Source organism: Podarcis raffonei, chromosome 12 (genome assembly GCF_027172205.1).
Source record: "Podarcis raffonei isolate rPodRaf1 chromosome 12, rPodRaf1.pri, whole genome shotgun sequence".
Classification (NCBI taxonomy): domain Eukaryota; kingdom Metazoa; phylum Chordata; class Lepidosauria; order Squamata; family Lacertidae; genus Podarcis; species Podarcis raffonei.
The window spans coordinates 47,210,436-47,232,665 of NC_070613.1; the positions used below are offsets into that span (position 1 = coordinate 47,210,436).

At 43.1% G+C, this 22,230-nt stretch overlaps 1 protein-coding gene and 1 long non-coding RNA gene across 3 annotated transcripts in view; one reads left to right on the forward strand and one right to left on the reverse strand.

Moving 5' to 3' along the window:
* LOC128398316 (uncharacterized) overlaps nt 1-22,063 on the reverse strand; it is a 31,006-nt gene extending 8,943 nt beyond the window's left edge. Inside the window, exons 1-2 of one of the 2 annotated variants that reach the window (XR_008327086.1) lie at nt 21,346-22,063; nt 20,227-20,304 (exon numbers count right to left, since the gene is read on the reverse strand). This is a non-coding gene — a long non-coding RNA (uncharacterized LOC128398316). Of the gene's footprint in view, nt 1-20,226; nt 20,305-20,986 lie in introns of both variants that reach the window. The other variant, XR_008327087.1, reaches the window with a different exon arrangement.
* On the forward strand, nt 297-17,250 carry BFSP2 (beaded filament structural protein 2). Its single transcript, XM_053359259.1, has 7 exons — nt 297-854; nt 7,059-7,141; nt 7,978-8,134; nt 10,475-10,636; nt 11,218-11,349; nt 13,452-13,672; nt 17,014-17,250. The coding sequence occupies exons 1-7, from the start codon at nt 399-401 to the stop codon at nt 17,015-17,017; spliced, it is 1,215 nt and encodes a 404-aa protein (XP_053215234.1). The 5' UTR covers nt 297-398; the 3' UTR covers nt 17,018-17,250.
* Nucleotides 22,064-22,230: the final 167 nt, after the last annotated feature.

The following is a 22,230-nucleotide window of genomic DNA, read 5'->3' on the forward strand; positions in this document are numbered from 1 at the left end:
CAGTACATGTAAACCCTGCATTTGGAAGCCCAGAGAAAGGCAGCATTTAAACGTGGAAGAAATTATCTCTCCTCGCCCCCTACCCAGCCCAAATTGAGGCTCTGGACCACATTGTCCTTTCCATGTGCTGCTCTTGCAACAGACAGATCATTCTCATGAAATAGATTGCTGACCGAGGGGAAAGGCCCAAACAATTGTTTCCAACAAACACGCCTGTGGTACGCAGCCAAAGACAATGAAAAATGTCCCAGAAGCTCTCGGGACAGAGCACAGATAATGAGCCCCCCTCCAAATCCTGCTTCGCTCTGCAGATCTCGACCCGCTGGCTGCAGCAGCAGCAGCAGAGGAGCACGTAGGGAAGAGGCTGCTCATTTAGTGCAGGCAGTCTGAGGTGCAGCATGCCCTTCACAAGACGCAGGGCTTCCTTTCTGGGGCAGCAGCCCTCTACGTCTGCAGCGGAGAGCGCAGGCACCGCCAGCCGTAGGGTTAGCATCGGTGGGGCAGGCAGCCTGTCCAGGCCGTCGGGGGTTTATGTGGGAATTGTGCCAACAGGAGGTGTCAGCAGCCTGGGCACCCGGGTGTCCCGCAGAGCTCTGGGTATAAGCAGCGTCTTCTTACAAGGCCTCCGTAGCTCTTGCTCTACTGTCCCATTGCCCCAGGGGCTGGAAAGAGGACGGGGCCTATCTTACGAGAGCCTGAATGGGTGCCTGGTGGACTACATTGAAAAGGTGAGAGCTTTAGAGCAGGTCAACCAGGAGCTCGAAGACCGCATCCGTGTTTACCTGAACAAGAAATCTTCCAGCGCCAACAACTGGGGAGCCCTGAGAGAGAGCTGGGAGACCATCTACCACCAAGTGAGTATGAAAACTGGCAAGAAAGACAAAGACGAACGAATCGTTAACCAGAACAAAGGGTTTCTGATGCCAATGATAAGAACGCAGCCTCGTGCTAGGGTAGAGCTACCCTGCCTGGCACATTTTAATTTTTATCTTCATGGTAATTAACATCATTTCACTCTGTGTGTGTGTGTGTGTGTGTGTGTGTGTGTGTGTGTGTAGGGAATGCATTATGTATGGGAATTGCCCTGAGGAGGTTCATGCACAAGAGGGGAAGAATGGAAAGCTCTCTCTCCCCTCTTTGGCGTAGTCAGCCAATTCTCCTCAGAGCAGTCGTTACATTTAGGAGCAAAACTACGAAAGAAACGCTGCCAAAACAGCGAGTTTATCCTCTTGGTGTTATCTCATTGCCAGCTTGATGCTGTTTGTAATGAGGAAATACCATCTGAGCGGTATTTGCTTCTTTCATTCATCTTATTCTCCAAAAGCAAGGTCTAATTTATTTATTTTTATGGCAAGGCGTTTCTTCCACCCCTTACGCAACGTTTAGCATGGAGGGGAACTTTTCAGTCAAGGTCTTTGCAAACAAAGAAAGACGTTTTTTCATCTAAAATTTGTGGACATTTTTACCCATTTTATAAAACTGCCTTAAAAAAAAAAAAAACTCCCAACACAACCCAAATATCTTATGAAATTAAAGCATGATCCTACATAGTGCAAGAGGCAAAAGGGCAAAATAAATAAAAAATTATGACCATACAAGCACTAGGAAGACCATACAAGCACTATGTGCCTATATTGACTCAGCATTGCTGTAGCACTACGGTCACCTTGTAGATCTTGCGGAGCGACTGAAGTCCTGGATGCCTCTACTCCAGTGATTTTCAACCAGTGTGCCATGGCATCCTGAGGTGCCCTGGATGATAGGGGTGCCGTGGGCAACACTGGCCTCTGCCCCTCTTTCCTTCCCTCCCTCCTCTGATGCCCTCTTACATCTCTGCCTCCCAAAGGCTTGCACAGCTGTTTGTTGCAGCAGCCCTGGCTACAAGCTCCCCAGGCGAATGGTGCCTCTGGGTCTGGGGTGCTTCCCAGGCCCCTGTGGGGCAGTGTGAGGAGGCCTGTCTCTTTGGGGTGGGGGGGCAGCTCAGAGACCAGGGGTGGCCACTGCGGTTGCCCAGAGGACTCCCCAGGAGAGGGGAGAGGAGAGGAGGCTGAGGGAACACTCCGCAAGGGAGGGTGTTCAAAAAGGAGTGAGGGGCTGCCAGCTGTGCAGGCTGGGGGTGACACAACTGGGCTCATGTGCCCCACGGGGGTGCCGTGGAAAGAGTGCAGTTGGTCAAGGGAGCCATGGACTCAAAAAGGTTGAAAACTTCTGCTCTACTCTAATACAATTTCTTGGGAATGTTTTGGTGAACAGGCTAAGGGGTCAGAGAAACAGACCTTTTAGGGCCCATGGACACATTTGGAATGCTCAAAGTGTGATGTGGGCACCACACCCTCCGGTCACTTCTTTCCACTCCACTCCACCCCCACGAGACAGAAATAGGAAAGTCCTCAATTATTCTGGATTAATTCAGCTGGGACTAAGAGCACCACTTTCCACACAAGCAGTAAAATACTTGAATCATAACTCTGCATTTAGCCTGCAAACCTATACACGCTAAACTAACCCAAGAATAAATCCAATTGAACTTGCTTCTGAATAGACTTCCATAGTATCTCACTGTCAGGTGCATTTCCTAGATGATTTGATGTCAATTATCTGTAAATTATGTTAAATCATTGTACACTCATCTTCTCAACACAGTCCTGTTCACATATAAAATGTTAATGTTCAATATTATTGCTAATATTTTAAAAGGCTTCAGTCCTATAAGCCGTCCTGTAAACTGCCCTGAGACATGCGGTTGTAGGGTAGTATATAAATTAATAATAATAATACGGGGAGGGAGGTAAGAGTGCTTTGTACTGTAAATGGGCTGCATAGATATCACAAATGGGTTATTACTGGCAATGCTTTTTAAAACTTACTTGCTTTTCCATAGAAAGGGGTAAATTTAGATTCAATTGGAAGACGGGGTGGGGGTGGAGCTAAGGCTGGCGTTTTGTTGCCAACGATGTTGTGCACCCTGAATGCAAAAGGAATACCCATGCCACAAAAGCAGGATGACTGATGAAGAGGAAGGTGGCTGTTACTGCATCCCCCTGAACCTCAGACAGACTGAGATTGGTGAGGGAGTGCCCGATGCACCCTAATGGACCAGTCTCTGCTGTGCACCACTGTGCCCCAATGCAGAGTTACAGCAACATTACTGGCCCTGAGAGGTGGGTGCCTGTTGCGTCTCTGCCTGAGTCACTGCTCTGGGTCCACCGCCTTCCAATATGCCCAGACAGAAATGAAGTTCTGTAAAATCCTCAGAGGCTGGGACTGCTGTCTTTACATATTCTGAAAACATTCTGAGTGAAGCCTCTCTGCTTCCAGAAGTTGTGGGATGGAGTGAGGGAGAAACTGTTCTAGAGGCACACATTACCAGTCAAGTAAGGCTGATTTACAAGCCTTATTGCAGCATATGCTGCACTCAAAGGGACTCAAGGTATAAATAAGTGCATGAACACTCCTAACAACATTGCACAGCAGTCAAGTTCAACTAAAAAGAGCAGCTATTCAAACAAAGCTAACAAAATCACAGAACAAACTGTTTCAACAATCAGTACAACCATACTAAATTCCTGACAATTCATTTTATTAGTACAAACAGCACTATAATGAAGTATTAAATAGCAAGCCACAATTTGTTGATTTTAAGCTAGTCAAAATCACCAGCAGAACTCAGTGTAAATAGTAGCTATCACAAATAGATTAAAGTGCCAATGGAACAGGCACATGAAAAGAGGGAGGCATAACAGTCAGGCTGTGTATATATATTTTATTTTCTAATAAAGCAATTCAACAAACCAGTTTAGTTTGGTGGCTTTCTTCCTGCAGGGGCAAGGAGGGGGCTTTCTTCTTTAAAGGGTATTCTGTAAAATGAACCTGTAGCCCTCCAGATGTTGCAACTCCCATCAGCAAATAGAGAAGCTTTTTAAGGTTTAATGGTTTATTATGGTTTTATATAAGGGACGCGGGTGGCGCTGTTGGTTAAACCACAGAGCCTAGGGCTTGCCGATCAGAAGGTTGGCAGTTCGAATCCCCGCAACGGGGTGAGCTCCCGTTGCTCGGTCCCTGCTCCTGCCAACCTAGCAGTTCAGAAGCACGTCAAAGTGCAAGTAGATAAATAGGTACCGCTCCGGCGTTTCTGTGCGCTGCTCTGGTTCGCCAGAAGCGGCTTAGTCATGCTGGCCACATCACCCGGAAGCTGTATGCCGGCTCCCTTGGCCAGTAAACGAGATGAGCGCCGCAACCCCAGAGTCGTCTGTGACTAGACCTAACGGTCAGGGGTACCTTTACCTTTATGTTTTTATATATGTTGGAAGCTGCCTAGAGTGGCTGGGGCAGCCCAGTCATATGGGTGGGGTACAAATAATAACATATTCATCATCATTATTAATGACCATTGGCCATCCTGGCTGGGGCTGCTGGAACATCATCTGCAGGGTCACAGGTTCCCCATCACTCCCTTAGGTTAACAGGCAGAATTTGCACCAGGTTTTACAGGCAAAACAGGCAGAAACCACTCAGTTTTGTCCCCTGACCCAGGCCACATTCACACCATAAATTTAAAGTGTGGTACCACTTTAAGCAGACATGGGTTCCCCCAAAGAATCCTGGGAGCTGCAGTTTGTTAAGGGAGCAGAGACCCCTATTCACCTTCTCAAATCTCCAGAGTTCCCTGTGAAGAGGGATGGTTAAACCACTCTAGGAATTGTAGCTCGGGGAGGGGAATATGGGCTGCCTAACAACTTCCAGCACCTTCAACAAACTCTTAATGACACCTCCCAGAATTCTTTGGGGGGAAGCCATGATTAAGGCGGCATCATAGTGCTTTAAATGTATGGTGTGGATGTGTCCCCAAGCAACCTCCTAAGTCCATGCAGACAAAGGAAATTGGCAATCTTAGCTGTGCAGAAGGCCAAATCTGCATGCAGGAAACAGCATGAATCTTGTGAGCGAGTGGTTTGCAGCTGCTGAAAACTTGTAGGGCTATTCCACCATAGTTAGATGCTGTGGGAAGCTGCTACAAATCTCGTGTGTGTGTGTATATGCACGCGTGCAAAAGAGAGAGAGAGAGAGAGAGAGAGAGAGAGAGAGAGAATATTGCCCCATGAGATTTGAATTCTGGTTGCATTATTAAACAGTCCAAAGAGAGCTTTTTGATAAAAAATATTCCCAAGAGTCAGCAGGACAGCTGTGTAGTCAATGCACCAAATTAAAAGATGGCACTTCTCTCTGAACCTGAGAACAAGGTGTTACAAATTGCAGCCTTCCTTCTAGTTTAGAAGAAAGTGAGCTGAGAAAAAATAATTAACGAAAATCTCCATCTAATTCCAGTCCCCCCTCCCAAGAGAGGTTTACTGCTGAAGCAGTTAGTATTACACAAGGGAAATGTAAGTGTTATTTTTGTTAGCCGTAAAGTGTGAAAATGCATATTTTTAATTCCCCTTTAAAAAATCCTGACACAGTTTACTGCAGTCATATTTCCAAACCCTGGGGATCCCAGGTGGGAAGACTGGATTTAAAATAAGGCTGCAGGATTTGATAGATGAAAATGTTTTAAAGGACACAAATTGTTTGGGCAGCAGAATTATTATTTTTTTAACTACTGTTTTCAAATCAAGTACTTATAAAAATTGCAGATGGCAAGCACCACATTGTCAGGGCATTGCTAAAAGGAAGGGGAAAGGATAATACGAGGCGGAGGAACCACCAAATTCAAAATCCTGCCTGCTCTAGATCCAGTCAGGCTGAAAGACCAGGGGTGGCTGGAGAAAATAACTACACTAGCTCCAGGCTGGTGCAATTTTCCCCACTATTATGGAGTTAGAATTGTGGAGTTAGAAGGGACCCTGAGAAGCATCTATCTGGAATTCCTCTTTTTTGTATTACTGCTGTTGGAGCACTAACAGCAGAGCAGAACAAACTTTTTTAATGCAATTTTGCCTAATAGACTCCATTTTACAAAACAATCCCTGCTAATATAATGTATAATTCCATGTTATTTTCACTATTATTTCTTCACTATTATGTGCATTTTTAGGCACACTTCACACTGGTATATGTCTTTTTGTACGCATTACTTGGCTGGAGAACTGCACTGCAAAATTCAGAGAAAAATTTGCAGGATGGTTGTTTCAGTTTGCGTATTGTTTCTGAAACTGAGAACTAGGTAGGTTCGCCTTTAAATGCAAATAGTCAAAATTCTTACCCATAACTATCAACAGTAAAAAGTAATAATTCCTACACCATGCCATTCCACTGCCCTCCCCAAATGTTATCACTCCAACTAGTACTATGTTAGAGGAAGAAAAACTGCAACATACAGCCCAACTGCCCTTTATATCACTCTCAAGATGGTACCCACTGCATTCCTATATGCAAATTTATTCACAGTATATTGTAATAAATATATGATACCCTCCCTTTAAGCATTTGCTCCCATAGCCACGTACAAGTAGAAACAATGCCAGCAAATAATCATCAACATATTTCAGTCCACAAGCTTATCATTCTAGCCAAAGGCCATGACAAACTTGTATTAAGCAATAATATTAATAAAATTGTACAGAACATATATCCATAATATAATAATCCATAAAATAAAAAAAACTTTGCCAAGTTTCTAAGCGTTAAACTAGTTTCCCTTGTGAATCCATAATCCAATTTGCCAACAACCAGGATATAAGAGAGAGAAGTTACCAAAGACACCAACAAACTCAAATCCAGCTTGATTTCAGATTAAACCTCCAAATCACCACAACAATTTATAGCAATTTTATCCAGCTCCAGGTTGTTTTAAGCTACTCCTTCTGGCAACTGTGTCATGCAGCAAGACACTTTCTCCAATAGCTCACCATGATACTCCAATGGTTTTTTCTACACTGCCACAGCGCTTTCACAGACTCCCATGAAGCCATTGGTCAACACATATCAATCAACAAGAAATCTACTGAGTATTAACACCAAGGTGCCCAGAGCTGATGAAATTCAGTCTGGTCCAATGAAGGACCCAGTTCCGGATACAGATTGTATTTGTTATTTATATATGAATGCTTCAACTGTTCTAGGTCGGCGATGCAGTCATGGAAAATGCCCGGCTTATGTTACAGACAGAAAATATTCAAGCCTGTGCCGAAGATGTTAAGGACAGGTAATCTCTCGTAGGTCAATTTTCTCTTCCTCTATTGATATGAGAGAGAAGAGAGGGAAAGATTCGGACTGGGAATAATAGTAGAGGGGTTAATCCTAATGAAAGGGATCAATTCATAGGCCATCTATCAGTGGGACAGAGCTTTTGACTGTGATACATTAGTAATATTATCATAATCATCATTACTTGCTCTCCACCAGCCGTTACAACAATTTAAGATTAAGTACTAAGAACAGTGAAAACTGATTACAGTCACAGGAACAGGATAGTCCCTTAAAACACACATCTCAGATGACAAAGGCCAGGGTAGAGAGATATGTCCTCGGCATTTGCCGAAAGCTATACTCAAACCTCGGTTCCCGAATGCCTTCGTTATCGTACATTTTAGCTCACGAACGCCAAAAACCCGGAAGTAAATGCTTTTCAAACATTTTTTTGGAACTTGAACGTCTGATGCAGCTTCCGCTTGAGTGCAAGCAGCTCTTGCAACCAATCAGAAGCCATGCCTCGGTTGTCGAACATTTCAGAAGTTGAACGGTCTTCCAGAACGGATTACGTTCGACAACCGAGGTTTGACTGTATAGCGAATGAACCAGATATGCCTCTGTGAGGAGGGAGTTTCACAACTTGGTGGCTGCTTCAGAGGATTTGCCCTCTTCCCAGGCTAACACCCCCCAGACACCCATCGCCACTGGATATGCCAGTGGGGAGGGTGGGAGTTGGAGTCTAATAACATCTGAAAGGTGACAGGTTTCCTCTTCCTGTAACAAATGCATCTGCCAGAAGACTGAGCTCTGGGCTGCAGTGTCCCAACATGCTGTCCATTTCTTCTGCAGGTATGAAAATGAGCAACCGTTCCGAAAGGCAGTGGAAGATGAAATTAATTCTCTCTATAAAGTGATTGATGATGCTAATTTGACCAAGGTGGATCTGGAGAGCCAGATCGAAAACATGAAAGAAGAATTAACTTTACTGTCAAAGAATCATGAAGAGGTAAGTTGGAGCTGAGAACAGCATATGGCTAGAGCTTATCTTTTTAGGCGACTCACTGGCATCTATCCAAACAAAGGCTAACTTCTGCCAAAAATAGTGTTTATTGTTGAACTTTGCGATTAATGTCACAGTGCATGCAGGGCTCTTAATTGGTGGTTTTTTGTATTTGTTTTTTGCATAAGCTTAACTTAATGCCTATATCTCAAAACAATAAGCAGGCTCTGACATACTTTGCTATTTTTACTTCTGTGTGACACAGTGCCATTTAAACATACGTGAAAGTCCACATTCATATAACCTTATAGCCAAATATTTGGAAAAAAACACTTTGGCTACATTCAGGTTAGGAAGCCTCTGCTCTCCCCAAGGGGTTAAGCTTTTTGTGCACTGATAAGCTTAACTTTTACCTGCTGCCTTGGAAACACCTTGATCGTGGGGTGCTATCTCTACAGAAATGTAGGTTTTTATGTAGGCAAGGTTGCCTCTTGTTCATAAAACCATAGGGGCTAAAAACAGCCCTGTAAATTTCCCCACAAAAGTCATTAGCCTGAACTTTATTTTTTTACTACTATTTTTTTACTACTATTCCGGGGGCAAGTACCCTGTGTTTCTGTATGGGTACACTTCTCCATGGCCAGCATAGAAACCCAGACTACTAGCTTCTAGTTTAAACAAATAAATTTAAAAGCCTTCTACCAAGCAGACTGGAAACAGAAGAAATGGATCCTGCAAAGTATATGTGACGAACAAACAACGCTAGTGGGATTTAAAAAGGCTTTGTGAAAGTTAGAGGAGTATTGTTAAACAGAATTAGGATAGTAAGAGTAATATTAAAATGCAATATTAAATTCAGAAAATGTGTAAAAATGGGGGAAAATGGATGATTGGCAGAGAAGCTGATGGAAGTCCAAAAAGTTGAAATTTGTGAAAATTGTTTGATATGGCGAATTTGTATACTGGAAAATTTAATAAAAATTATTTTTTTTAAAAAAAGAATTCTTTATCTCCTATTCATGCCAGCTGAAATATCTAAAGAACTCTACATAATGCAAGGAGGCTGTGATTTCCAGCCTGTCCTGCATTCATCGAAATTACATAATTTCAATGGAAGAAAAATGTCAAGAATGCAAAAAATAACGTAATTTTTATATAAAAATTGTGGACTGAAAAAATATGGCAATGAATACCGCTGGTGTTTATTTGTGTGATTTCCATCCCTTACCTCCAAAAACATGCAAACTGTGGCGTGGCAATTTCCATTCCTACTTCTATTCCTTATATTCTCCAACAACCCTACTTACATGTCATCTTTCACAGCAAAACCCTCCCAAGGCAAATCACAAAATTTGGTAAAAACATGAATACAATATATAAAACACATCCCAACACAACGCAGCAGCCATGCCAGACTCCCTCAGTTTAGTAGGCCATGACAAAGGATACAAAAACCCCCAGTGACAATGGCATGCTAAGGCTGCAATCCTATATGCAACTACCTGGAAGTATGTCCCAATGAACTGAATGTTACTTACTTCTGATAATATATGAACAGTACTGCACTGCACTTCAGAATCTGGGGCTATGGCAGAGCACCTAGGTAACTATTTCATCATCAACAGAGTCATCAAGGTTGATGGAATTAAGATGGTCCCGTGAAATGACCCAGATACACTAAAAAAAAACAAACACAAAACACAAACTTCGCATGAGAAACACTTTATACATCAACTAGCCATGTCTATCACAGAATAGGAGGGAAATAATTTCATTTCCAGCAATTCTAAACAAAGTTCCTCCTGAAAACTGAGCTCTCTCTGTCACCAAACAGGTTTTGCTCTAGAAATAGCTATTTGTGAAAAGTAACACCATCAGTAATTCCAATCAGAATACAAGCGTTTTGTGGGGGGAAACAGATCTGACCCAGGGGGAGAGCGCCCCAGCAAAGTTTAAAACAATCACAGAGTTAAGCAATAGTACAGCGTGGGGAATATAGGCTGCTAGAGCCTTTTATATATCCCATTTAGTTTGCAAACAGCACTTGATCCTCTCTCACTACCCTATGGCAATGAACAGACCACACACTTTAAAAGCTTTACTTACAAAATCCAAAGGTCTGATTCAGCGTTCGGGAACCAAAATGTACAATAACAGAGGTGTTCAGGAACCAAGGTTTGACTGTACTGCATTTAGATTTGAGTGACTATTTGTAGAAAACAACGAGAAATCAAGTAAGGCTGCAGTAGCCACGAATGATGTCTCCCCAGTTGCATCAATGGGAATTGTTCGTTTTGCTAGAATCTCAATGGGTGCTGCCCATTTATTTATGTGGGTGGTTTTCAGGATGTCAAGATGCTTTACAAGCAGCTTGCTGTTTCACCACTGGAAGAACTAGATACTCCCATTGGTACAGGCCTGGATGACATACTGGAAAAAATCCGGATTCATTGGGAGAAAGATATTGAAAGGAACCGAACTGAGACTGGCGCCTTGCTCCACACCAAGGTAAGAACAAAACAAGGTAAGAGTAACTAAGACTGCAATCTTATATACATTTGTCTGGGAGTAAGTCCCATTTATCTCAATGGGCTTTGTGTTTTAGTAGACATGTATAGGCTTGCAATGTAAAATGATTAGGGAGATGGAGCACCTCTCCAATAAAGCCAGGCTTACCAAGCATGGACTGCCCATTCATTATGTGTGTGGGAAGCTTAAAAATAATACTGCCCAAATTACTCCATGAAATAACGCTCCCCTCCATTTTTTCCAATCAGCACTGTCAACCAAGAGTAATATTTATATACCAGTATATACTGTAAACGGAGAAAGTGATGGATTTAAAATCCCAGCAGCTTTTCTTCTGAATTGTATATGATATATTTGTGTAACACAGGCATCCCCAAACTCGGTCCCTCCAGATGTTTTGGGACTACAATTCCCATCATCCCTGACCACTGGTCCTGTTAATGAGGGATGATGGAAATTGTAGTCCCAAAACACTTGGAGGGCAGAGTTTAGGGATGCCTGGTATAACAGAACAGCAAATAAGAATCTGCATTTCCCCCCCGTTTGTTAAATGTTGTCAGCAAGCCACAGAAACAGCACCATCTGTACGGACACAAGAGGAGGAACTGGTTGAATCCCTGAGGGTAGAGTTTCATGAAACAGCTTGCAAAATCCAAAGCCTGCAAGCAGAGACTGAATCACTGAGAACTCTGGTGAGTCAGAAATGAGATCTGTTTATAGGTGCAAGGCTATTGTTTCCAGGATGAACAGATTCCTATTTGTATATGGGTTTGACACCTTATGCTATAAGAGAATCAGTGCAATCCTTCTATATGATTTCTCAGAAGTAAGCCACTGATTTCAATGGAAATTATTCCCCAGTAAATGTGCGGGTGGCGCTGTGGGTTAAACCACAGAGCCTAGGACTTGCTGATCAGAAGGTTGGCTGTTCGAATCCCCATGACGGGGTGAGCTCCCATTGCTCGGTCCCTGCTCCTGCCAACCTTGCAGTTCGAAAGCACACCAGAGTGCAAGAAGATAAATAGGTACCGCTCCAGCGGGAAGGTAAACGGCGTTTCCGTGCGCTGCTCTGGTTCGCCAGAAGCGGCTTAGTCCTGCTGGCCACATGACCCGGAAGCTGTACGCCGGCTCCCTCGGCCAATAAAGCGAGATGAGCGCCACAACCCCAGAGTCGATCACGACTGGACCTAATGGTCAGGGGTCCCTTTACCTTTACCTAAATGTGCATAGGATTGCAGCAGATATTTTTAAATGTGTTCAACAAACCATTGTTCATCCATTATAATTGCAACCACACGCTTCTTGTGGGCATCAAGGCTTGAAAACTCCACTTTTCAAAACAGTTTTTATAGCTATAAAACTTAGGGTACAAGCTGGAAAGGTGACTTATAACTGTTTACCAGTGATTCCAGTAGGAGCATTAAGCAAGTGTTTAAATTTCTTCCACTGAAATCAGTAATGCCCCTTTGGTTCTTTTCAGGATTGTGGCCTAGTTTGCATGCAATGACAAACACAATGGCCAAAGACACAGAGCGAGTGTGCGGGTACTCAAAGCAAAAACTGTGGCTGCTTCACTCCTCCACCAGCCCTGCTTCTGCCACACCACTTGAAGCAAAGCCACAGTGTGGCTTAGTGTTACGTTTAGAGACAATGCTTTTTTTCTTAAAAAATGTTTAGGGTACTCTCATTTTCTTACTAATATTGAAATACTACCCCTCAATGAGGCCAAACTTAGATTCACAAAATGTTTAGGGGTATGCGTACCTGTGTACCCCCAGAAAAAAACAACTGCATTTAGACATCTCAGTACATTTCCGAGCACAATTCAAAGTGTTGGTGCTGACCTAAACTGCCTCGGCCCAGTATACCTGAAGGAGCATCTCCATCCCCATCGTTCAGCCCGGACACCGAGGTCCAGCTCTGAGGGTCTTCTGGCGGTTCCCTCACTGCAAGAAGTGAAACTACAGGGAACCAAGTAGAGGGCCTTCTCGGTAGTGGAAAGCCCTGCCATCAGATGTCAAGGAAATAAAGAACTATCTGACTTTTAGAAGTCATCTGAAGGCAGCCCTGTTTAGGAAAGTTTTTAATGTTTGATGTTTTATCACATTATTATTATTATTAATTACATGTGATTGTCTTGCTCTCAATGAACCATGAGCTGAACCAATTTGTGCTCAGTTTACTGCTTGTGGTTTGTTTGGGGAAAACCCACAAGGCGGGGTTCACACAAAATGCTAAGCCAAACCATGGCTTACCTTTGGGTAGCATAGCAATAGTAGGACCAGGAGAATACCTATCTGGATACCTGCATGCTTACTTGTTCTCCCTAAGCTATGATTTGGCTTAGTTTTGCATGCAAACAAGGCCTCTGTCAGAATGGTTGCATTCTGCAGAGCCTCTATAACATGGATTCAAGTATTTGTACACATGCTCCTCATTGCCAACAGCTCCTCTCAATGTTCTAGACACCACTTGTTAACCTCTCTCAAGTTTCCAAAATTACTGGCCAACTAGCGTGTGGAGCTATTGTCAAGAAAGATGACAAGGTTCAGGTGTCCCACTCCACATGCCAAGGTTACAAACTTCAGCATTCTCACCTATGAAAACCTACAGCGGACCTCCCCAGCTCATAACTACCAAATGCAACTCTCCACTGTCTTATCATATGAGGCCACACTACATGGCTGCTGAGTTTACCTTGGTAGAGCACAAGTTGGGCAGGCCAAAAATATGTATTAGTATTTTTATTACCTATATATAATTACATTACAACAGGATTTTATTGTCCTTGCAGAAGAGAGGTTTGGAGAACTCCCTCTATGATGCCAAGCACTGGCATGACATAGAGCTTCAGAATTTAGGTTCTGTCATCACCAAGCTGGAAGCAGAAGTAGGAGAAATCCGAGCAGAGACTGAGCAGCAGCAGAGGGATCGCGAAACTCTGCTGTCCATTAAAACACAGCTGGAGAAAGATATCACTGCGTATCACTGCCTTCTAGACAAAGAAGAGAGCAGGTATTTCTTTGTATGGTGAATTGTGTCTTGCCTGCATAATCGCTTCTCTGTGCCCAGAGGAGAATTAATCAGAGTGGACACAAAAGGATAAATCAAGCAGGATCTAGCAAATATTAACATTATAATATTACATTGCCAACAACTTCATTCTGTTGTGCAACTGATGCCTCAGTTACAGATTTGGAAATACGGCTACTAGTTGACTGAACTCATAGATATACTCCATTCATAAGTCATATGTGAACAATTCCTCTTTACGAGGTATGGCCAGACCAGATTCTCCACTCACTCGCCACCTTCCCCAGAAACAGCAGGCACAATCCAGTCATTCCAGTACTGCCTCTCTTCAGATTTAAATTTTAGGCCTCTGAAGGAAGGGGTGGGTGGAAGAGGCTCAAGTCTTGATGGCAAAGTTCTCCCCAACTGGCAGCAGTGAAGCTCAAACAGTACCATTGCCTGTTGCTTGGCTCAGAAGGCCAGTCAAAACCACATCATGGCTTAAAGTTTCCTAGAGCTGCACCATTTTCACAACAGGCGACACACTTGCCAAAAAGAATGGGCCTCTTTGATTTTGGCTGCTCCTTGTGGTCTCTGCAAAGAGTGCTGCAAGTGGACCTGAAACAAAAGCTGCAGCTTAAAATGCTCCTGTCCAGAGTTCCAGCCAGTCAGCCATGCACTTTTCCAGGATATACTCCATTTACTACTTAATCAAAAGTATCTCAGCTCACATTAATGTATTAAATGTTCATTAATATACCAAAATATAAATAAAATCAACATGCCATTCCCCTCTCCCCCACCCCAGTTTTCCACACCCCTGCCCCCAAACAGTCAGCATTCCATGACCATTACGGTAAATATGATTACAGTAGTCCTCACTGTGCTATTTTGAGAAGTGGGTTCCTCCGGATTTTTTCTTAAACTTTTTGTGCATTTTTGCAAGCAATGGGGTTCCCCAAAGCTTTCTTTTTTTAAAAAAAAGTTTACTATTTTACATTTATTTACATTAAGATCATATGACACACAATTTACATCAGAATCTATCTATCTTGGCAACTTCCCATCCTTATATTTGTGATGGTTTAATTCTTTCCCTCTTGAGTATAGACTGCAGACCCTCCAAGTGTCCCTATTTTCCAGATTTAGAGAAGTTTCCCAATTTCTGATTTGACCCTGGAATGTCCCGCTTTTCCTTAGGACGTTCCTGTTTTCATTGGAGAAATATCCGCCCCGAGACACCTGAAGGCAATAGTTTTTTACATTTTTTTTTAATGAAGGAAGTTTGGTTTTTTTTTAATGTTTAATGTTTCCTTATGTTTGTATATACCATATTTTTCGCTCTATAGGACGCACTTTTTCCCTTTCAAAAATGAAGGGCAGCAGACTATGGCAGCAGCCTCTCCACTGTGCCTTTCCGCTGCTCCCTGACCTGCTCTTTGGGGCTGGTGGTGGGCTTCCCCCCGCCAGCCCCAAAGAGCAGGTCGAAAGGAACCTGAAGCCTGGAGAGCGAGAGGGGTCGGTGTGCACCGACCCCTCTCGCTCTCCAGGCTTCCAAGGTAGTCGCCTGAACGCACCTTAAACGGCACCTTGTTTTAGAGCGGGAAAACAAGAGGGGGAAAATTCTCCCCCTCTCTGCGCAGCGCCTCCTGCCGCTTCGCTGAAGGGGCGCTGGGCAGAGAGGGGGAGATTTTTTTTCTTGTTCTCCCCCCTCTAAAACAAGGTGCGTCCTATTGTCCGGTGTGTCCTATGGTGCGAAAAATACGGTAAGTTGGAAGATGCCCAAAGTGGCTGGGGCAACCCAGTAAGATATGTGGGGCATAAATAGTAAAATTATAATTATGGAAAGGGACGTCCCTATTTTCATCAGAGAAATGTTTGAGGGTATGAGACTGTACCCTTTTAGCTACATAAGGGTGCACACTCAGATGTTTGCTATTAGTTTATAGGAACACTGCAAGACTAAACAAGCAGCAGAGCTCAGTGATATAGGTCCTGCCCTGGTCCCAATCTTCAGAAGATCATAGATACAAAATAGTGGGTGGAGATATAACGCAGTTTGTTTGCATGTATTATGCATGAGTGCAGTTTTACCACCTCAATGAAAGCCGCGGTAAGTCAAAGAGCAAGATTTACATATACTGCAACCTTGGGATGCTGACACTAGTTAAGACTGACAATGCTTCATCAGAAAAACCTTTAACTCTTCTGAAGAACTGGCATTGCTTCAGATTTTCTAGCTTTAAAAATTAACAATACATGGAACCAAGTATTCTCTTCTTTGCAGAAAGGAAGCATCAGTCCCAGTTCAGCAAAGTAAATGAGATATATATTATTTATCAAAACAAACATCTATTTGTGTTAATTCTTAGTCTCTTGATTTACTAACACATTCCATTTTTAAAAGCTAGCCCATTCTAATTCAACACAAAATACAGGACTTAGATTTTCATCTTTAGTGGGAATTCATAAGAACTGAAGCCTTAATTGAAAGCATTGATTCATACTAGCTCAGTGTCTGTAGTGGAGCCCAACTACCAACAAAAAGTGGTTAAATAAAGCACACTAAACGGTATGCACAGCCAAAACAGCAATGTATGAGGATTTGGCTGCAGAGCAAAAACGACTTTTAACATATGGTTCAGGATACTGTTTCAAACACAAACCAAGAACAACAAAGTTTTCCCTGTTAAAAATAATAATTATGTCTTCCATGGGAAACATTACGCAGAACAGTTAGCTTTTGGTTTACCATAAATGGAATTCTCATCTGTAATACGCCAGGAAAAGCTGCCCTTTTCACTGGAAAATTTGATTTCCAAACAAGTGTATTTCTTTTCTGGCAACTGACTCATGAAGACCTGGTCTGAATTTTTCCTATCAGTCTTGGAAGTCTTGGCTGGATTTAACATCCACTCTCTTCATTAGGAAGAACATATTTTCGCCCCCACAAAAAAACTCTGAATCCACTACTTTGATAAAAACACAAAGGACAACTTGGATTAGAATAGTCATCCCAGACCTTGAAGCCCACATATTCACTGCATATGTGCATCTATTTAATCATGCATGTGATAACCTTTCTACTTGCAACCACAAAGCTGACTTGTACAAAGTGTGTGTGTGTTTGTGTGCGTCATTTTGTTGCTCATCTTGCCAAAACTGAATTAAATCAATTTGTACTGTTAAGGGTCTGCTTATCTTTGGAGAAATAATGATTTTGTTGTTTAGTTGTGTCCGACTCTTCGTGACCCCATGAACCAGAGCACGCCAGGCACTACTGTCTTCCATTGCCTCCCAGTTTGGTCAAATAATGATAGTGTTGTTTTTGTTTAACTTTTCAGCTGATTTTCAAATTTGTTGTCTTCAGAAGACAATTATTGTTGCTCAAAGCACAGGATGATCTCACTGGCAAAAGTGTCCATGGAAATGATGAAAGCCAATGCAGCCTACTCCAGCTTGATTCGTCAACTTCAGTAGGCCACAGCTTGACCGACTGCACTAGGCATCCCCACGTATGATTGCTTCGCTTACAGGTTTCAAAACTTCCTATATGATTATAGAATAAAATATCAGTTCAACTTGATGGCTCTTTTTTAATATAAAAAACTGCTGGAAAAAAACTAGACTGATCCTGCATTCTTGTCAACACTCATTTGAGAATATATCTCACAGATCTCAGTTTGACTTTTTTTTTAAAAAAAGCAAAGGCACAAAAGATCAGGCCACAAGAGTAATACTTTCTAAAGTCCCGTTTTACCGGAGGAGACTTGCAAATTGTATTCTGGACACTCCTGAAGTTCCTTAGAAGGTTATCTGGAGTTCCATTTGTCCACCATAACTGACTGCATTCTGCAATGCATGGCTGCAAAAGAGCATTGAGTGTTTACTAGGCTACACTCTCAGTTCATATGGAGCAATGGTGAGGGAGGGGGCCTTTAAGTCTAGCCAGTCCCCTGATTTAACTGAGGGTGTGTTCTAGAACATGAACCTACCCAAACTATATGAGACATGACTGGATCTCTGATATATTTGTTAAATTATAGAACAAGGCTGAAGAACCTGTGGCCATCCATAAGATGGACTCCAATTTGCACCAGTCCCAGCCAGTATGGCACAGGACTTGGAGTAGTTTATCCCCTTACCTGCCCATGTGCCCATTTCCTGATCTAAATTCTCCCTTCTTCAAGTTGCTGTTACCCCACTGAGGAAACACACAGCTACAGTATAGACCTATCTGCTTTCACTACTGAAGCAAATAGCAACCGGGGGAGTGGAAGAGAAAGAGATTTCTATTGAGAAAACAGTACAGAGAAAAGTTTTGTATGTTTGCGGGGGGTGGGGAGCAGCAACATACCTTAATCCTTCCCCCCCCCCCAGTGACATGCCTCTGATCCACTTCAACTCCCCTGATGTAATTGTTACTTTGGAAGTTTAAAAAAGACACCTGAAGATCTGATCCCAGGTTTCCCACATCTCACCTATTTTGACCTTTAGAAAGGGTTTCTTGGATCTATGAAATCTCAAAATATTGTCTAGATTCAGAGAGGCCCATCATCACCAACAAACGTGTTTATTTCTATGCTACTTTCCCACAAAATTGTGCTTAATGTGGCTCACAACGTACAAACAGTAAGTACAGCATAACTACTAAAAAATATAAAATAACAGATACAGTGGCTTGGATCCCAGACATTATTTTAGAACACTGTAAACAGACACACATTGCCCTAGTACTGTCTCACTACACCAGCTTTCCCCAACTTGGTGCCCTCCAGCTGTTTTGAACTACAACTCCCATCATTCCTGGTGAGAGTTGTAGTCCAAAACAACTGCAGGGCACCAGGTTGGGGAGGGCTGCACTATACTACTAAATGACAATGGGAATACTTTTTTTCTGATCACTGGAAACATTTTGAGTCTAACCAAGTTTGATTTGAACACGTCAATCTAAAAGAGAAAACTGATAGAATTAAATAATATAAGCAGGTTTGTAACAGACAAGAGTATCGTCAACAGCACTAGATGGAAGCTCAGTCACCTTGATCCCACAATACATTCTAAGCCACACCACTAATCCTCTCAATTTTGGTGCTTGTCACACAACTCACACTGAGTCGCCCAGTACCAGTAATACTTCTCAGCTGCTTCCCATCTGTCCATCTCTCATCATGGTGCACAAAGCTCCTGTGCAGACATTCACAACCACATCACAGTTTACAACAATGCCTTAATATTTAAATTATTTTTCCCATACAAGAAAAAGGCTTAATTTGGATCTCTGAGGAACATGCACACAATAGGTTCACTCTGCGGATGTGTGGGATTTATTCCTTTAGTTTATCTAAATTCAGGCCAGGTGTAGAAAAAGCAACAGTTCTATACCCAAACAATTAATGCTTTGACGCCAATACCCTGGCAGTAGGTCTTTCACTTTACTGAAAGTCTGCAAGTGTTTTCACAAAAAGGAGAGCATAAACAGTAGAGGCAAGCTATATAGTTGTGAAGATATGTTAATATGGCCGAAGGAGGGAGGGCAGGATACTGGATGAAAATCGTTTAAACCATACTATAATTTTCCTGGAATTCTCTGAAGAGCCCTTAGCCCTTGCTTTAGCCTAACACCCAGGGTCACTAGCAAAACTAGACACTAAAAAGCATGGAAAGTTGTGATCCATTCTAAAGACTTCAAAATCCACAGTTGGAAAATACCTTAACTAGGACCAACCAAAATGTCACAAAATTATAAGCAAGCTTTCTAGTTCTTCAGAAATCTACTTCGAGCTGGATGCTAAGCAGCACACCCAAAAAGTGGGAGAAAAGTTTTCTTGATATCGGCACGACAAGGCTGTACAGTATTTAGTCAGTTTTAAGGCTTGGAAGATGGAGAATGCAGACTTACCCTACACCCCACACAGCACAATCCTACACGTCTAGTCAGCAGTAAGACCTGCTGAGTTCAATGTTGTGGCCTTAACACAGGTATATACATTCCTCCAAACTACTCTGCAGACCTGCTTTGACTATAATGCCCCAAAGTAATTTCACAAAAGGCATGAGCTTATGGGCCCAATTAAAGAATGTCTTTCTCATGAACCTTATTAGCTTTCCCTGTTGCTTTTAAGCAGTAAGGTCTCCACAAAAAGCACTGTCTTCAAATGCATTTCTAAACAAACTAGCAAATAGGAGCCATGTCCATACTATAAAAGAAATCACAATCTGTTGCACATAAAGTTGGTGCAGAAATGGCTAAAAAACAACAACACCCAATCAAACATGACTTAAGAGATTTCAAAAAGTTGATTTTAGAAAAAAACATCAGTTAGGAAAATGCTTAAAGAAATTGCAGCCTATCAAAGTCCCTGCTAGTGCTACTTAGTGTATCTTACAACCTTATCTTATGGATTAGTTTTAATTGCTAAAGCCACATTTGTTACTGAACAAGTTGTGCAGAGGCATTCTCTGAATCCTAAGGGAACAGCGGTGTAGAATTTTGCTAACTGACCAATAGTATCAGGCAGTGCTATTTTTCTAGAAAAAGAGGTGCCATAACTCACCATGAACTCCTCCTTTGTTCTCTTATAATGGCAATGGTGCCCACTTGAGAGGTGCTGGAACTGAGTCGTTGAGCTCGGCTGGGGGGGAAAAAGCCCTGGTATCAGGACAGCAGCTTACAAAATTTGCCTATTTAGACTACAATCATATGCACATTACCTAGCAGAAGCCACACAGGTGAATCCATTTTGTGAAAATCTACTTTTTGCAGCTAAGCTTGTTGCTTTTTGTTTCATTATGACTTGCCTTTTGTGGTCCTGCTTTGTCCTTGTGTTGCTTACATAACAGAACAAAAAGTACAAGGATTAACGGTAAATTTACTTGCAAATATCAAAGATTACTGTGTTAATTTCAAGTAAATTTATTCATGGTTGGCCCTCACCTGCCACTTTAGATAGCATATTACACACCTGCTCAGAGGAGCTTTACTCAACTTAGGTGCTGGGACTGGTAATGGGTTCACTGTTTGTCCAGGGCTTTTCCTTTACCTAGATAAAAATCTATACTTCAGGAAACACTTCAAGGACACACTTAAATTGGAACTGAGACTAAACAAGTCTACATTTAATTAACCTACAGGCTTTTTGCGGCTACTGAGTCCTTCACACAATAGTGTCTGGCTTGCCAGAAGTACATATGAAAAGGATCTAGGAGTCTAAGTAGACCACAAGTTTAATGTGAGTCAACAGTGTGATGCAGCAGTAAAAATAGCTAATGCTATTGCAGGCTACATCAACAATGTATGGTGTGAAGTCATAGTACCTTGGTCAGACAACACCTGGAGTACTGTGTCCTGTTCTTGACGCCATAATTTAAGGATCTAGAGTGTGTGCAGAGGGTGACCAAGATGATCAAGGGTCTGGAAATCAAGCCTTATGAGGAATGGTTGAGGAAGTTGGGTACATTCAGCCTGGTAAAGCGGAGACTGAGAGGAGATATGATAGCCATCTTCAAATATCTAATGTAATCTGGTCCAACTCCCTGCAATGCATCCCTGACCAATGGCCATTCAACCTCTATTAAAAAAACTTCAGTGGAGTTGAACCAGATGACCCTTGGGACCCCTTCCAACTCTACAATTCTCCAATCTTATGGCAACTCATTCCATCAGGCCTCCTCACCCTCAACTGTCACCTGGGTAGAGGCATTCCATCACCCTGTCTCAGGGCAAGAGAGGAAGTTGGTTCATTGCATCCACTTTGCAGGAGGCCCAGCTCTGCTGGCACCTTCTGCCTCTTAACTATGCCAGCTGGTCAGCACAGGAACAACTGTCTCTAGAAATTGGTGCTTAAACTTTTGAGATTTATTTTCCCCTGTCCTCTTGGGCGTTGTATTCCTTTTTCATTTTAAGATTGTAAGGGAGCGTATTGCTTTAATTCCTCATAAGTCGCTGCGGGAGTCTTTTTGGCTGAGGAGCAGGATATAAATACCCTAAATAAGCCAACTCCGCAGGTGAGGTTTTTCTCCCTCACAAGAGGCAAGGGGCGCAGCTACACCGGTTGCGTTTCTGCCTGTCGGGTGCAGCTGCCGAATCCCGTCAGAAGGGCGGCAGCATCTCGACGACTCAACGCGCCCCCTCAGAAGGACGGCGAGTAAAAAAAGCGCGCGCAGAACCAAGGCCCGCTATCTCTGCGCTGAGGGAGAGCAGAAACAACAGAGATCAAAGCCTGGCCCCTAACGAACATCTGCTCGCGCTGTACTGCCTCGTCACTCCCGGAGCGCCCAAAGGCGTCGACTTCGCGCAAGCGCACTCCCTCCGCCTTCTCTCTCCTCCCACATTCCGGGCCGCCGGGCCAATCACAAACGGGGCTGTTGACGCTTCTGCCGCACCCAAAGCTCGTCACCCAGGCCTCCTTTGCCTCTCATTGGCTCCCGGGCCGTTTGTTCCCTTTGGGCGGGTTGGCCCCGGCGGAAGGAGGCGCGCGCGGCCTCCCGCCTCTGCGCCGCCATGCCCAATAAGGTGCCACGTTAGAAAAAGCTCTTGCCGCTTGGCTCCGCCTCCCCCT

What these genes read in the sequence shown, in the direction of transcription:
- BFSP2 (XM_053359259.1), top strand. Translation starts at nt 399, where the DNA reads ATGCCCTTCACAAGACGCAGGGCTTCCTTTCTGGGGCAGCAGCCCTCT. An exon ending in GGGAGACCATCTACCACCAA is followed by an intron (nt 855 to 7,058) that starts GTGAGTATGAAA and finishes CAACTGTTCTAG; the next exon opens with GTCGGCGATGCAGTCATGGA. An exon ending in GCGCCTTGCTCCACACCAAG is followed by an intron (nt 10,637 to 11,217) that starts GTAAGAACAAAA and finishes AAATGTTGTCAG; the next exon opens with CAAGCCACAGAAACAGCACC.